Here is a 15670-nt window from a genome sequence, read left to right as displayed (position 1 = left end):
TGCCCCAGAAATAAAAACTACTTTGAAAGGGCTCCCACTGGGAAGATTGGTAAAATTTTGAGTGTCAAAATCAACAATGAGAGCAACAGCCCATTGAATAATGTAAGAAACCATGAGCCAAAATCCAATGGGAATAAATAAATAGGGGAAAAGGAAGGTCCTCTACACACTAGAAAGCAAACTAAAGAATGGAACAAAATACTGGTGTTAGAAAAATCCCTTCAGACATGTCATCCTCATAATGGATTCAGGCAAGTGCCATCAACAACTATTGAAAATAGTTTGAAGAGGGGCGCCTGGCTGGCTCAGTGGATGGAGCATGGGTCTCTTGATCTCAGGGTTGTAAGCTGAAGCGCCATGTTGGATGTAGAGACAACTTAACAATAAAATCTTAAAAAAAAAAGTTGAAGAAACATGGATTTTCATAGTTTCAATGAAGATAGGCTGAGAAACAAAGAATGAAAATGATATTCTAAAAATGAAAAAAAATGACCAAAGAGAAGGTAGTGGAAATGAAAGACAAGAAAAATATGCATATTACCAGAATCCCTGAGGAAGAAAAATCAACAATGGAACAGAGCTAATAGAATGCAAAAAGACTTTTCCAGAAATAGAAAAGGATATGAATCTACAAATTGAAAAGGTCATTGGATAAATTAACTTAAAGCAATCAATTCTAACACATAGCCAAGAAAAAACATTAGATTTCAAGGACAAATTTAAATCCTCAAGACTCTAGGCAGAAGAAGATGGGGAAGGAGGAGGAGAAGTCAGAGGAGGAGGAAGAGTAGGGGGAGGAGGAGAAGGGGGAGGAGGAGAAGGGGAAAGAACAATTAGCTTACCTACAAAAGTGAAAGGAACTGAAATTGGGAGTTTCAAACTAACATACTAAAACAGCAAACAGCCAGACACCATTTTTAGAAGAACAGCTAGAGGAAACTAAGTGTGAACCAAAGATTCGATATCCACCCAACCTGTCCTTCAAATACCTAGGCTAGTGAAAAGCATTTCGACAAACAAGAACTTAGGGAAATCTGCCCCCTTAGGCCCCTCTTGTGACCCACTAGCACAGGAACTTCATCTAAGCAAGTGATAGCTGAGAAAATTCAGCCAAGGCACTGATGGTGAGCGTTTTAAAAAAATATAAATATACATCTAATAATAGAGCAAAGATGGAAAGGGGGTGGAAGAGTAGGTTCAAATGTTATGGATCATGACAAAGTAGAAAGAATGCAACTAAAACGGGAGAAGAAAGATGAGAAAAGGAAGCAGTGGAACTCACTGCCGCCTAGGCAATGGGAAGACATGAAAGCGTACAAAAGCAACCCGATAAACTGGATAGTAAAAAGATAAAGAAAAAAATACAGAACGAAGTGCTTTAAAAAGGCATTAAGTACAAAGACAACAGAACAAAATTACAAACACTGTTAAATAGCAAAAAGGGAGTATTAATAAGAGAGCAAAGTATAGCTTTCTGGTTGAGGAAGACACATAGCAGATGATACAAAATATATATAATTATAAAAAGTTACGACAGCCTAGAACCAACCGCACTCAGATAGCCATGAGCACACCCAGTGCCCAGATCTTGGTTTCTCAAACCATTCTCCAATAGAGCCAGGGCTCCCTGGAGAAAGTATTGATTCTAGGACTGGGGCTAGGACTAGAAATACACAAGATGAGGAGAACCTGGAGAAGCATGTACAGCCAGAAATTATAAAAGTGCTACAAAACAAAACAAAAAACCCCACAAAGTTGGAAGCATGTCAAAAGGATGTGTGAGCCAAACAAAAGAGCCCCCCCCACCCCCGTGACCAAAGCCGGAAAACCTTGAGCAACAAAATAAATAATGACGTTTTGGATTATAACCCAACGTATAAAATAAATATCCATGAGTTCATATTGATATAACTAATTGCATGAATACCTAAAGGGGGTAAATAGGCAAAACTCCAATGCAGAAGAATTCAAGAAAACTTATTAAGATACTCAGCCCTCAAGGAAATGCAACACAACTCCCCACTCCTAAGTGAAAGCCACGTGACTTCCCTCTAAGGAGTACAGGATGGAAGGGCTTAAAGTTTACAGTGGAGACACCTGACAAATACACCTCAGCCAGGTGACCAAGGTCAATGACAGCGATAAGTCATGGTGGTAGCATGTACTCTTGATACGATGGGATGAAAATGGCTAAAACTTTACCTCTATGGTCTTCGTCCCAAAACCCCACAGCCCCACTCTAATCATGAACAGTTTCAGTCGTATTCCACAGAGGGACACGCTACAAGATACCTGCCCAGTCCTCCTCAAAACGAGGGCATCAAAGACAAGGAAAGTCTGAGAAATTGTCATAGCTCAGGGGAACCTAGGGAGGCATGATGACTAAATGTCACGTGGGGTCTTAGATGGGGTCCTGTGACAGAAAAAGGACATCAGGTGGAAACTAAGGAAGTATGAATAAAGCATGGACTTTAGTTAATGATTATGTGTCAACATTGTTCATTAATTGTAACCAATATGCCAAAATAAGATAAAATATTAATCATAGGACAAACTGGATATGGGATATATGGAACAATTCAATAATATAATAGGCTCACGAACTTTCCCTGCATTTCCCCTGCACTCCCAGTGTCAGACACGCACCTACCTGTACTCTATCTGGACAAAGATCAGGACTGTTGATCTAGCAGGAAGACAACACAGACAAGGGCAGTGAAGTGCCTGCCAGATAAAGGGAAGCTGATCCTGACTGTATCTGCTAGCGGAATGGGCAGAAAGCATTTGCTAACCCAAATGCCACCTGTCAGACGCCAGGAGCTGGTTCACCTGCACCAGCAGAGATGCCGCATTTGAGACACAGCTGTGATAAATACACCAACCTGCATCTCTGAGTATGTGGATGGCAGTACTAATATCTGCAGCCCCTCCGTGAATGAGGTGCCGCTTCAGCTTTTCAATCTTAAGGAGCAATTGTGGAAGCATCCCTTTGACCTTCGCCCTGTAATAAGCCTGAAGGAATGAGTTAGGAAATCAAAACTGCTATTTTGCTAGTTAATATGTCCACCTATTCCCATGATCCATTCTGGGCCCGAGGAACTAACCTATTCTCACATTTTTATTAGGCATTTGTAATTTATAATTTTTCTAACTTTCTGTGCATAGCCTTTGCACATTTTATTGGATTTCTACATTCTGCATTTGATTTAGAAGAGCTCTTAAAAATATTAATGATAGTGTCCTTTTTTACTATAATATAATTTAAAAATTTCCCAGTTGGCATTTCTTTCATCTTCTACTATTAGACATTTTAACTTTTTATTTTTCAAATAATCATTTTATTTATATTTTTTGGATGTCATAAATTTCACTTCCTAAGTATGTAGAAATACTGATGTTTTCTTTTAGGATTTTTGTTTTCTTATGTCTAAATTTTTAGTCCATCTGGAACTTACTTGGTTGCGCTAGAAGAGAGGGCTATAGGTTGAAACATCTCTTGCCATAAATTATATATTTTTTACATTTTTTAAATATTTTATTCATTTATTTGCAGAGAAAGAGAACAAGCAGGGGGAGCAGCAGGCAGAGGGAGAAAAAGACTCCATGCTGAGCAAGGAGCCCAATGTGCACTAGATTCCAGGACCCTGGGATCATGACCTGAGCCACAGGCAGACACTTAACCAACTGAGCCATCCAGGCGCCCCTAAATTATATATTTTATTATATTCTTGCATCTGTTTATACATTTCCAAGGGCCGTCTGTTGCAGAATTTCTCAACATTGACATTATTCGCATTTTGGGTCAAATAATTCTTCTGGGGGGCTGATCCTGTGTATTTTAAGATGTTCACAGCGTCCCTGGTGTCTCCTTACTAGATGCGTTTATCACGCCCTCTTCACATCCCCAGCAGTGAACCAAAAAGACCTCCAGATATTTCCATATATCCCCGAGGCGCAAAATCAGCGCTGCTTGGGAACTACTGGTCCCTTCTTATAATGGCAATAGGCCATTTCAATTATTTGTACTCATTCATTATTTTAATTGGTACATCTGATCAGAAAACTCTTCATTCTTCATTTGCAATAGTTGCCTAGCTACTCCTTGCACTACTTTTCAGAGATTCTTTTAGAATTAATTTATTATGAGGCACAGAGAAGTTCCTGATGAAGATTTCGTTGGAAATTTCTCTAAATGTTATGGCTGTGTGCGTCTTTGCATTGAGAAGTCTTCAATCCCACAGAGTTGCTTATGTACCGTGAAAATGACACCTCTGTCACCTCACCAGGAACACTTGGAATTGTTCTTACACAGATCCTGCACGTGGTGTTAAGCCTATTCCTCAATATTTTATACATACATACATGCATGTGTGTGTGCGTATGTATCATGAAAATGCAATTTTAGTCCAATAGTATATCATATATTGTAAATATTTAATGGTATCTACTAAATTGACTCTTTCATCAGCTCTCACGGTTTTAGTTGTTTTCTCTTTAGTTTCCTCAAGAAAGCAAAGCTATCACCTCTAACCACCACACCTGCTTCTGTCCTACTGTGTAAATTGATCATCCCTATGGATGCAGAGGCTTGAGAACCGAGTTGCTGCGGACACAGACTGTCCAGAAAATCACCGAGGGAAGGACAAAGAATATAAATGGAACACTCGCAGGAAAAGCCCTGATCACACATTAAAACGACAGAAATGAAATCTTAAAGCAGCCTATCAGAGTTAAGATGCTTTAAGTGCACTTAATACACATTTTTAAGAATCAACTCCTGTCCTGTCGGGCTGCAGGCAAGGGGCGCTCCGCGGGGACTTGAGTCGGGACTTCCCGGCCCAGGAGGACGACGCAGGCGGAGTGCCGCGCTGCGGAGAGACGCCAGGCGCGCCGCACTGCGAGCTGATTCTGCTCGGAGCGCGCATCCCGGAGATCACGCCACGCAGGATTAGGGCTCAGAGGCAGAAAGGCGTTTCCGCCCGGCCTGGCCACGTGACCTCCGCCCCCGCCCGTCACTCAGACTGGGGCGGTGCACACAGGAAAATTGCCCAATCACAGGCACTGGGACCTAGAGCAGTGTCGAATCAGGAGCCGTGGAAGAGGGTGTGCCCGGAGCACTGTCCAATCAGCACTGTCCGATCGCCCTCGCTTGGGACGTCGCTCTCCTCCCGCGGCGGGCCCCTGGGCACCTGCCCGGCGCGGCCCCAGATGTCCGGTGCGCCTGGCCCTCACCTGCCTGAGTCGCGGAGGCGCGGGGAGAGGGACCGGGAGCCGGGAGCGGGGCCGCGGGATGGTGAGTGCGCCGGCCCGGGCCGAGATCCAGAGGGGCTGACTCGAACCGGCTGGCGGCGGCCGCGGTCCCGGGTGTCTCCGCCCCCCGGGGTACTGATCGAGGGTCCGCCCCGGGCCGGGGGTGGGGTCGGGCGTCCTGTCAGGTCCTTTACTTCGCGTCCGGGTACCAGAGACACGGAGAGAGGGTCTGGCACACAGTACGTACCTAAGAGACGTTTCATGAGATGGATTCTGGTGTCCGTGGGACTGAGTTTCTCCAATGTAGAAAGCTAGGATTAGGGTCAGCACTTGAAGTTCAAGGACAATGAGTCGGGATCACATCGAATCTGTAGATGAACTCGAGGTCGTCTTTACATCCTCGCGTACTGAGCTTTCCGATCCATGGACTTGGTATGTGTTTGGACTGAAAAGTAAAACCTCGGTTCGGTTTATTACTCTGCATTCAGTATTGGTGCTGATTTAGATGCTATCTATTAAAATACTGTTACTGGTACATAGAAGTAAATTCATGTTTGAGTATTACTCGATTAACCAGTGTCTCTGTTAAGTGCAGGTAGAGATTTTAATTATTAACCATCTGTAAATTATTTGAATCTTTATATGCAATATCTTCCCTGCACGTAATGGTATTTCAGTCTTTTTCTTCTCCTATCATCTCGCCTTTCATTTCTTGTTCTTTACTGATTGACCAGGACCTCCAGTTCCCTGTACAACAGGACACTGTGTCAGTGCCTTGCCTTTTTTTTTTTTTTTAAAGATTTTATTTATTTATTTGACAGAGATAGAGACAGCCAGCGAGGGGGGGAACCCGAGTGCTTTGCACTCTTGACAAGGGAACTGGTTTTACTTCACAGTTTTCACTCAGCATTGCAGTCGCTGTTTTCATGCACCATCTCCCACGATTAGCCACGTGCCTTCTAGTTTCAGGGTATTAAATATTGCTATACATTAGTAAGTATTATATCACTCATTGCTTAGGATGTAAGGACATGAATTTTGATTTTTCTATATTTTCTATTAATTGAGTAAAATGTACTAATTTTTGGATCAGTTTTTAGACATCTTGCATTTCCTGAAATAAAACGAGTTTGGAGCTTAGGTGTATTTATTATGCACATTATTTATTACTCTATGGAGGGCAGTAACGTGTGGAATTTTTTTTAATAGACTTTTGCACTTATATTTGTTATATTTAACTTTTCCCCCCTAGTTATATTGCTCTGCTGTTGGCATATCTCTGAAAAAGGAATTATTTTCTACACGTAGAATTATTAACCCCTTTAGTATTTAGTACAGCTGGCCTGTAAAACAGTTTGGGATTTTTGTTTTCTTTGTGTAAACATTTTAAAACACTCTTTTATTTTCTTTAAGCTACTTTAAACTTTCAACAACTGAATTCTATGGAAGTACTCAGAATTTTATTTATTTTTAAAGATTTTATTCATTTATTCACTTACTTATTTGAGGGAGAGAGAGTGCGCCTGTGAGCGGGAGGATCAGAGAGAGAGGGACAAACAGACTCTGACTGAGCATGGAGCCCGACATGGGGCTCGATCTCATAACCCTGAGATCATGACCGGAGCCAAAATCAAGAGTTGGGTGCTTAACCAGCTGAGCCACGCAGGTGCCCCTGGAAGTACTCATAATTTTAAAATGTTAGATCATTCCCCTCTTCTTGTATTTAATCCCTAGAACATTCCTACCTGTGCCTGCGTTTTCATTCATAACTTTATTTGCCCATGCTTTGTTTTTCGTGAAGAAAATTGTCAGAGGTTTGTCAGTTTGATTCATTTTCAGGAGATATATATTTTTAGCCTCCTTTTTATATCGTTAATTTTGCCCTTCACATTTCTTTCTACTCTTTCTTCTTTTATGCAGCTGCTCTTTTTTTCAAACCCAGAAGCTCATCTGTAGCCCATTGATACAGATGGTCTTTCTGCTCTTGGCTCAGGACACTTTGATTCCAGTGCCTCCTTGGACCAGATTTCTGATTCCAGTGTCTCTCCACTGGGACATGGTGAAGTTGACCAGCACTTGTGATCTTTCTTGAGACCTTGTGAAATTGTGACATTCAGCTTCTAATTCTTAAGAGTTGAAAAATGCAGTGGTATTTAACAATAAATCAAGCCAAAACAAGCCAAGGTATCCATTTCCAGTGTTACTCACATGGTTATTTTACTGTTTGGGGGGGGGGTTTGTTTTGTTGTTGTTGTTTTTAAAGATTTTTATTTATTTATTTGAGAGAGACAGTGAGCAAAGAGAGAGAGCACAAGGTGGGGGGCGGGGAGACTTCTCACTGAGCAGGGAGCCTAACGTGGGGCCTGATCCCAGGACCCGGGGATCGCGGCCTGAGCCAAAGGCAAGACGCTTAACCGACTGAGCCACCCAGGCACCCGTTGTTGTTTTTCAAAGATTGTATTTATTTGAGAGAGAGAGAGAACGAGTGGGGGGAGGGGCAGAGGGAGAGGGAGGAGAGAGGCAGACTCCCTGCTGATCCCAGGACCTGGAGATCATGACCTGAGCGGAAGGCAGACCCTTAAGCATCTGAGCCACCCAGGCGCCCCATGGGTTTTCTTGAAGTATAATTGACACACAATGTTACGTGAATTTCAGGTTTACCACGTAGTGATTCTACAAGTCTGTACGTTATGCTGTGCGTGAGGTTACGTTCACAAGTGTAGCCACCATCTATCACCATATGAAGCTATTACAATACCAGTGACGGTATTTCCACGCTGTACCTTCTAACCCCATGAGTTATTCCGGAAGCCTGTACCTCCCACGCCTCTTCACCCATTTTGCCCATCTTCCTACCCCTTCCTCTCTGGCACCCATCAGTTTGTTCTCTGGATTTATGGATCTGTTACTTTTAGTGTTTTGCGTTTACCCTGCTCCAGTCTGATTTGCTCACCCTCTCATTCCATATGGCTTCACTGTCTGTATTTTATTCACAGCACTTACCCTTCACCTAGATTATAGATTTCCTTATTACCTCCCCCATGAGAATTTAAGACACAAGTGGTTCAGAATTTTCCTCTTTCTTTAAAGCACTGTATCTCTGTAGCTGCACGCAGTAGGAATTACCGCCTGAACAGATTGTCAGCATGTGAGTGAATCAGCGTTACAGGTGTATAGAGAAGCAACTCTCCTGGGACGCCTGTGAGGCTCAGCTGGTTAAGCATCTGCCTTCAGCTCTGGGATCAAGCCCCACACCGGGCTCCCTGCTCAGCGGGGAATCTGCTTCTCCTTCTGCCCCCCCCCATGATCTCTCTCTCTTGCACTGTCTCAAATAAATAAATAAAATCTTTAAATATATATAATTAAAATAAATTTCAGCACATCTTTTTATAAGGTGATTACAGGAAAATTCAAATTTAGATACACTGTATTGTCTTCCTGTCTGACGGCACCGCTCTAGATCAGGGGCTGGCAGACCACAGGCCAAATCCAGCCTGCCGCTTATTTTATAAATAAAGTTTTATTGGCACACAGCCACAGCCATTCCTTTACTTGTTGTCTGTAGCGACCTTTGTGCTACAAAGGCATAGCTGAGCATGTTGCAACAGAAACCAAGTGGCTGGAAAAGCCTAAATGACGTACTATCTGACCTTTATATACAGCTTGCTGACCTCTGCTGAGTAACAGCCATAATCATATCGTACGGTACATGTATGTACAGAAATGCAGCTACTAGGACTTTAGGCTTTCAAGGCAACCAGACTTATGACATTCAAACTGGGTAACACTGAGTGTGTTACCGACTGTCCTTTTAGCTTTCCCTTGTTATATACTGATTATAATGATACCTACTTGGGAGATTTTTATGAGAAACAAATACGCGAATGGTTGGAAATCTCTGTATAAAGTATTTCACACATCAGGGATGCTCAGTAGTACATAGTATTGTTACTGTTGCCTTGATGGCTTTAAAATATCACCTGACACATGGGGCGCCTGGGTGGCTCAGTCGTTAAGCGTCTGCCTTTGGCTCTGGGCGTGATCCCGGCGTTCTGGGATCGAGCCCCGCATCAGGCTCCTCTGCTGGGAGCCTGCTTCTTCCTCTCCCACTCCCCCTGCTTGTGTTCCCTCTCTTGCTGGCTGTCTCTCTCTGTCAAATAAATAAAATCTTTAAAAACAAACAAACAAACAAAATATCACCTGACACACGGCAGTGGAAGAGTTGATTTTGTCTGTGGATAAAAATCTGTTGTGCAACACTAGATAGCAGTGTGCTGACCCTTCTGGTTTTGCTGCGCACCTGTGCCTGCGGAAGCAGTGAAATGATGCACTTTCTCAAAGGCCAGGCTTTCTGGGGATCCTGCAGGCCAGCGGAATCCATGTCCCGGGGCTGGGCAGTTATCCTTTCAGCATGCCAAAGGTGTGGAATGCTTGTTATGTGGAGAGACCCAAGAGGCTGGTGTATAAGCCAGTGCCTCTGGATTTTCAGACAGTGGGAATCCGTGTTCTGGAGGAAGGTGCTGCCTGATACTTTATGAATTTTATGATCTCAGTAAATTCACAGGCAAACCCTTCTGGACTTCAGTTAATTCACTTCTACAATGAACTCATAACTGCCTCTTCACAGGCAGAAAGAACCAGGGCACACTTTTCTGGGACAGACAAGGCTGCTCTGGCATCTTGGGATGTCAGTCTGTGTGTTGAGGGAGAGCCATCACCCAGAGCTGGTGGTTATCAGCACCCAGGCCATGAATGCAGGCCCTGTGGTGAGGGCTGAACTCCTGCCTAGCTCCAGTTTGTCGATACACTGCCTGTCTCCTAGAGAGGATGTAGGAAAGGAAGGATTGCTGTTTCATAGAAAAACAGGAGACAGATAAATATTAATGCCTCTCATAAAGAATATTATTCCACTAGGTGGACCTGCCAGTTTATAGTGCATTGGAGTTCAAGGAAATATATCTATTCAGGGCCTGGGTTGAAGGTTGGGCATAACCAGGCTCCTTAGGAATCAAATGGTTAGTGAACAGAAAAGCAGGAAATGGTCCCAGGCCCTTGACATGTTTCCACTCATTAAAACCTCATCTAGGTCCGATGTTAGTGCTGAGACCTGTAGAGGACAGTGAAGAAAGACAAGAAGTCCTTGTTTTATTTGTGTAGTATTTCTTTCATATCTCTGATATACTGTGGACTGTTCTGGACTCTTCAGATGGAGGGGAAGAGTGAAAATAGTCACAAACTGTGGCAGGATGAGATTAGAGATTCTATTAAATCTATAAGGCCAGCTGGCATCCCTGAGGGTGCAAGTGCTTAATACAGGGGAGGAGACAGAATGACAAAGCCCGAGAGTAGATGGGAGGCCACAGAACTATGTGTGAACTTGCTGTGAATCAAGTCTTGGTTCCCCAGTTAACCTCTCCCTTCCTCCTGCACACACCGGTGGAGAATGGTACCTTGTTGAACCAGAATCTATGGGATGTTTCAGGAGGCAGTGGTCTTTGTGGACGTGGCTGTGGACTTCACCCCGGAGGAGTGGGCTTTGCTGGACGGTGGTCAGAGGAGGCTGTACAGAGATGTGATGCTGGAGACCTGCAGGAACCTGGCCTCCCTGGGTAAGCATGGCTCCACCCCTTCATTTACTCTCTAGAATATAAGCACCTGCAAGCTTTGAGCTTGTTCCAAAACTTGAGCTGAACAATGGGACTTTATTGCTAAGGAAGACAGACACGGTCACATTACTAGAGCATATAGCCTAATAACTTTCTAATGTACATATTTGAACCTGCTACTTTCTCTCCTAAATGTTTTTAGCCTCTGTAAGGATTATAACTCTGTGCCTTAAGAGGAACAAACATTACATTTCTTGTGGTTTCTTCTTCAATTGTTTAAGTTTTCACATTTATCTTCAGTTTGTTTGGAAAGAAGTTATATGTAGTGCACGATATGGCAATTTACATATATTTCACTTCCATATAAAATTCCTAAGGGACAGAGGTAAACACATGACCTAGCAGACCCATGTTTATGGCTAGGAATGCTCTCAGAAAAAGGGAATGAAGCCACCAAGTTGGCTTGGCTCAGGTCCATATACAGAAAGGGATGTAAAAATGGGGAAACTGCTGTGATCCCGAAGCACAAAAATGGTAGCCTGTTGTCCACAGAAGCATTAGGTACACTAGCGGCCATCTGGCAGAACCCAAAGGTCATAGGTAGAGGCTTTTGTAGGGGCTCACAAGTCCCTCCTGTGTGCAAGGGGGAGGTGCCTCAGCAGCAGCCTTGGCCTAAGCGGCATCCTAAAGCCTCCAAAAATATATGCTGTCTGGATATACCTGAACTGGCTCAATCTTCTATTGAAATCTGACTGATGCTCTCTCTACCATCTAGTAATGACTACTGATAACGCATATCCACACACCCCAGAACATGAAACTAAAGAAACTGTTTTATAAGGTAGGAAAAGACAATGAATAGTGATTTCCAGAGTCCAACCGAAGATAATAACCTTGTCTCTTATGACTTGATTTTGATTTTCTTTCAGAATGGATAAAGACCAGATTTACTGATGGTGAACTAAAAAGGGCACTTTTGCTAAAAGGGATAAAAATTGATACTGTAATGTTTTATGTGTCAACAGTGCTATTTGCTGTAAAGTTCCCTATGATCTCCAGGAAAAAAGGAGATGGTAGGAACTGTAAAAAGTAGTTGGCCAAAAGGACACTCCAACTGGTTCTGCTGTGATGGTGGAGTGGAGCAGATATGTCAATACCCAGTCCTGGTCAAATAGCAGATTTGTTAGCAAAATAAATGTCTGTTTTGATCTGTAGGTTTTGAAGTGATCTTTCGCAGCAGCAGATAACAAATACTCTAGCATAAGATGACATGCCCTTTCCTTCATTCCAGAGGATATTATTATTGTATGAAGCATGAATTTGGGTCTTAAATTGAGATACTTATATATTTTTTAAATTGTGGTAAAATATACAACATAAAATATACGATCGTAACCATTTTTAAGGGTGCAGTTCAGGGTCACCAAGTACGTTCACGTTGTTATGCAACCATCAGCACCATTCACCTCTGGACCTGTTTTCATCTTGCAAAACTGAGACTCTACACCCATTTTAGAAGAACCCCCCAGTGCCCCCCATCACCACCCCACCACTGGCAACCACCATGCATCAGTCTTTTTGTGTCTGGCTTATTTCACTTAACATAATGTTTTCAAGACCCATCCGTTTTGTAGCAAGTATTAGAATTTCCTTCCTTAAGGCTGAATAATATTCAATTGTATATATACACAACATTTCATTTATCCGTCCATCCATTGATGGACACCTGGGTGGCTTCCATTCTTTAGCTATTCTCAATAATGCTGCTACGAGCATGGATGTACAAATATGTCTCTTAGTCCCTGCTTTCAATTCTTCTGGGTATATACTCAGAAGTACAATTAGTGGATCATATGGTAATTATATTTTTAATATTTTGAGGACGGCCATACTAGTTTCCTTAGCAACCGCACATTACATTCCTACACACAGTGCACAAGACTTACAATTTCTTCACATCTTCACTTGTTATTTTCTGGGTTTCTTAAAGTAGCCATCCTAATTTAGGGTGTTAGGTGGTAAGACAGTTGCAATTTTAATTACCACAAACTTTTCTCCATCAACAAAATGAAAAGGCAACCACAGAATGGGAGAAAATAATTGCAAGTCCTGTATCTGATAAAGAACTCACACAACTCAAGAGAGTAAGAAACAATCTAATTTAAAAATGGGGAGAACTGATAGACACCTTTTCCAAAGAAGAAATCCAAATGGCCAACATTAGGTTATTGCACACAGAATGCGAAACATACACAGTGAGAAAGAACTGTCTTCATACAGTAATGCAGGAGACTCAGACACTCTTGCCTGAACACAACTCTGCCACACAGTCAATCCCAGCCATAACCCACGTGGCCCCCGAGACAGACGCAATCACCTAGACTTTTTTTTTTTTTAAAGATTTTATTTATTTATTTGACAGAGACAGACAGTCAGCTAGAGAGGGAACACAAGCAGGGGGAGTGGGAGAGGAAGAAGCAGGCTCATAGCGGAGGAGCCTGATGTGGGGCTCGATCCCAGAACGCCGGGATCACGCCCTGAGCCGAAGGCAGATGCTTAACCGCTGTGCCACCCAGGCGCCCCAATCACCTAGACTTTGAAACCTGCGATAAAGTTACACACACTCTCAGAAATAACGGACACTAACTGACCTCCAAGAGGCATCAACACAGCCCAGACCCTTTGCACCCTTCCCTGGCTTTCTTTTTCCCTTTGGAACTTATCACCGTCCCATACACCTTATATTTCACTTCTGTTTCCTTAGAATTTCAGCTCCAAGTGGGAATAGATAATCCCTCTGTCCTGATGACTGCTAAATCAACAGCACCCAGTTCAAAACCTAAATGCTTACTGCAACGCCAGGTTCACACAGTCACACACACCTTCCCCTGGGGGCTTTCACAATTTATCCCAACATACCCAGGGGATCACATCCATTTGATCTGCCCAGAGTGAAGGGTTACGTTCCTCATACCAAACAGTATAGGGTTCCGTTGGCCCCCAAAGGAACCTTTGGCTGACCTGTTGGAAAGAGGCGATCACACGCAGAAGCCTCACTGTGCAGAAAGCCTGCCTGCCCCTACCCTAGTTTGACTCCATGATTTGCGGCGGGTGGTGTGTCGTCAGCCTCTGCTACCCAAGAGCCGGCGACCCCCACAGTCAAGAGCAAACAGCCTCTAGGGCCTCGCTGTGCTGTAGGTTTCTGCTGGGAGAGGGCTCCTCACCCCCTGACATCTGGAGGGGGTGTCCTCCTTCGTTCCTCCGCTTTCCCCCACATGCCCAGCGGCGAGTGGCTGCCCTTCGCACTCCCGCTCAGCCACAGGGTTCTCTGCCGCGCTCCCCTAGGGTTCGCATTCCCGCCCTGGTCTCCCAGGGCCGGCTCCCGCCACCGACCCTGCGGCGTCTCCTGCCCGAGGTCGCAGCCCAGCGTACTCACCGCATCCCGCGGGTGAAAGCCAAGGTCTCTCAATCTCGGGCATCCGGTTTCCCGGCTGCAAGCGAAGACTTCTGGGACCCAGGAGCCAACCGCGCTGCATGTTGGGAACACTCTGGGCAGCGGGATGATTGTGTCTGAGGAGGCTCTTACTCTAAACTACGTTTCCCCAGAGGACGCGGGATCCGCGGTGGCTCGAGGTCAGGGGGTGAATACGGTGTGCAGCGGGAGGGTTCTGCAGATTCTACCTGGAGCTGTTGAGTTCGGATCCGAGGAAGCCCGTGGTGTTGACAGCGCATGCGCGACGCTGCCCGGCTAGTCCGTGAGATCAGAGGCGGGAGACCGCGGGGCTGTGGGCGTGAGTGCGTGCGCGTGCGCATGGCTGTGGCGTGAGTGCGTGCGCGTGCGCATGGCTGTGGGCGTCGCGTCCTCCTGAGTACGTCGCGCACGTGGTAGGTGTTGAGGCTGTGACCGATGCGAAGTCGAGGTTGCCTGGCTGGCGGTAGGGTGCTGAGTTCATCAGGGAGCCGTTGCCCTGGAGAAAGAATGTGAGTCACCGGGTCGCACTCTTTCCTGCAGACTCTCATTGCAGCCGTGTGGAGTTTTTGCTGGGGAATGAATGCTGGAGCCCCTCCAGTGTATATCAGTACAGAAGATTTGCCTCAGTGCTGTTGACCCCGAGATGCCAGGTAGTCTGAACTGAGTTGCAGATGGCTTCAGGACAGGACCGAATGTGTATGCCCACCCCCAACCCCCGCCCCGAGGATCCCCTTGAGAACGCTCCGGAATTATTTAAATCTGAAGCCACAGAATTCCAGAGTTCTGGTCCCAGGAACATGGTGTAAACCTAGAGACACATTGCTGATTCCTCTCACTTCCCTCAGGTAATGTGACTGAGGTGTGGACAGGTGTGACCCTGGAGTGTTTTCTAACTTCAGATGAGTTCCAAGAAAGGCCTGTTGGGTCACAAGTCTCTACGAGGTGGAAAGCACTGCTGTTACTCCCCTAAAAATCAAGGTGTGTGTGACCTTGAATTTCTCTTTAGTCCATAAGATATTTTTGTTTCTTTGTTTTCTAATAATTTGTTTTAAAAGAGTAAAACTGGCCATTGTGAGTATAGTTCTGTGGGTTCTCATAAAATGATACTTGTACTACCACAGTCAAAATACAGAACACTCCATTCTCCCAAGAAAACCACCTCTTAGTGCCCATTTGTAGACACACTTCCCCCCACTCTTAATCTAGTCTAGTTCCTTATACCTTTACTTTCATAAAAACGTAGTCTTTTGAGTACTGTGTTTATTTTTTAAAAGATATTGTTTATTTATTTTGAGAAAGAGTGAGAGAGAGAAGGAGCCAGGGGAGGGGCAGAGGGAGAAGC

At 44.4% G+C, this 15670-nt stretch overlaps 1 protein-coding gene across 1 annotated transcript; it reads left to right on the top strand.

The window, feature by feature from the left end:
* Positions 1-1230: 1230 nt before the first annotated feature.
* Positions 1231-15631, top strand: LOC105239457. The gene is made up of 4 exons (XM_034660009.1): positions 1231-1313; positions 4797-5382; positions 10733-10859; positions 11632-15631. Exons 1-4 carry the CDS (start codon positions 1231-1233, stop codon positions 11694-11696), a joined length of 861 nt encoding a protein of 286 aa, XP_034515900.1. The 3' UTR covers positions 11697-15631.
* The last annotated feature ends 39 nt before the right edge of the window (positions 15632-15670 follow it).

Source organism: Ailuropoda melanoleuca, chromosome 4 (genome assembly GCF_002007445.2).
Source record: "Ailuropoda melanoleuca isolate Jingjing chromosome 4, ASM200744v2, whole genome shotgun sequence".
NCBI lineage: Eukaryota > Metazoa > Chordata > Mammalia > Carnivora > Ursidae > Ailuropoda > Ailuropoda melanoleuca.
Note: the sequence above shows the minus strand (reverse complement) of the source record. Positions and strands in the feature narration are given on the sequence as shown.

Coding starts and splice junctions, on each gene's coding strand:
- LOC105239457 (XM_034660009.1), top strand. CDS start 1,231: ATGCAACTAAAACGGGAGAAGAAAGATGAGAAAAGGAAGCAGTGGAAC. Junction 5,383..10,732: donor GGGTGTCTCCGCCCCCCGGG/GTACTGATCGAG, acceptor GGGATGTTTCAG/GAGGCAGTGGTCTTTGTGGA. Junction 10,860..11,631: donor CAGGAACCTGGCCTCCCTGG/GTAAGCATGGCT, acceptor TCTACCATCTAG/TAATGACTACTGATAACGCA.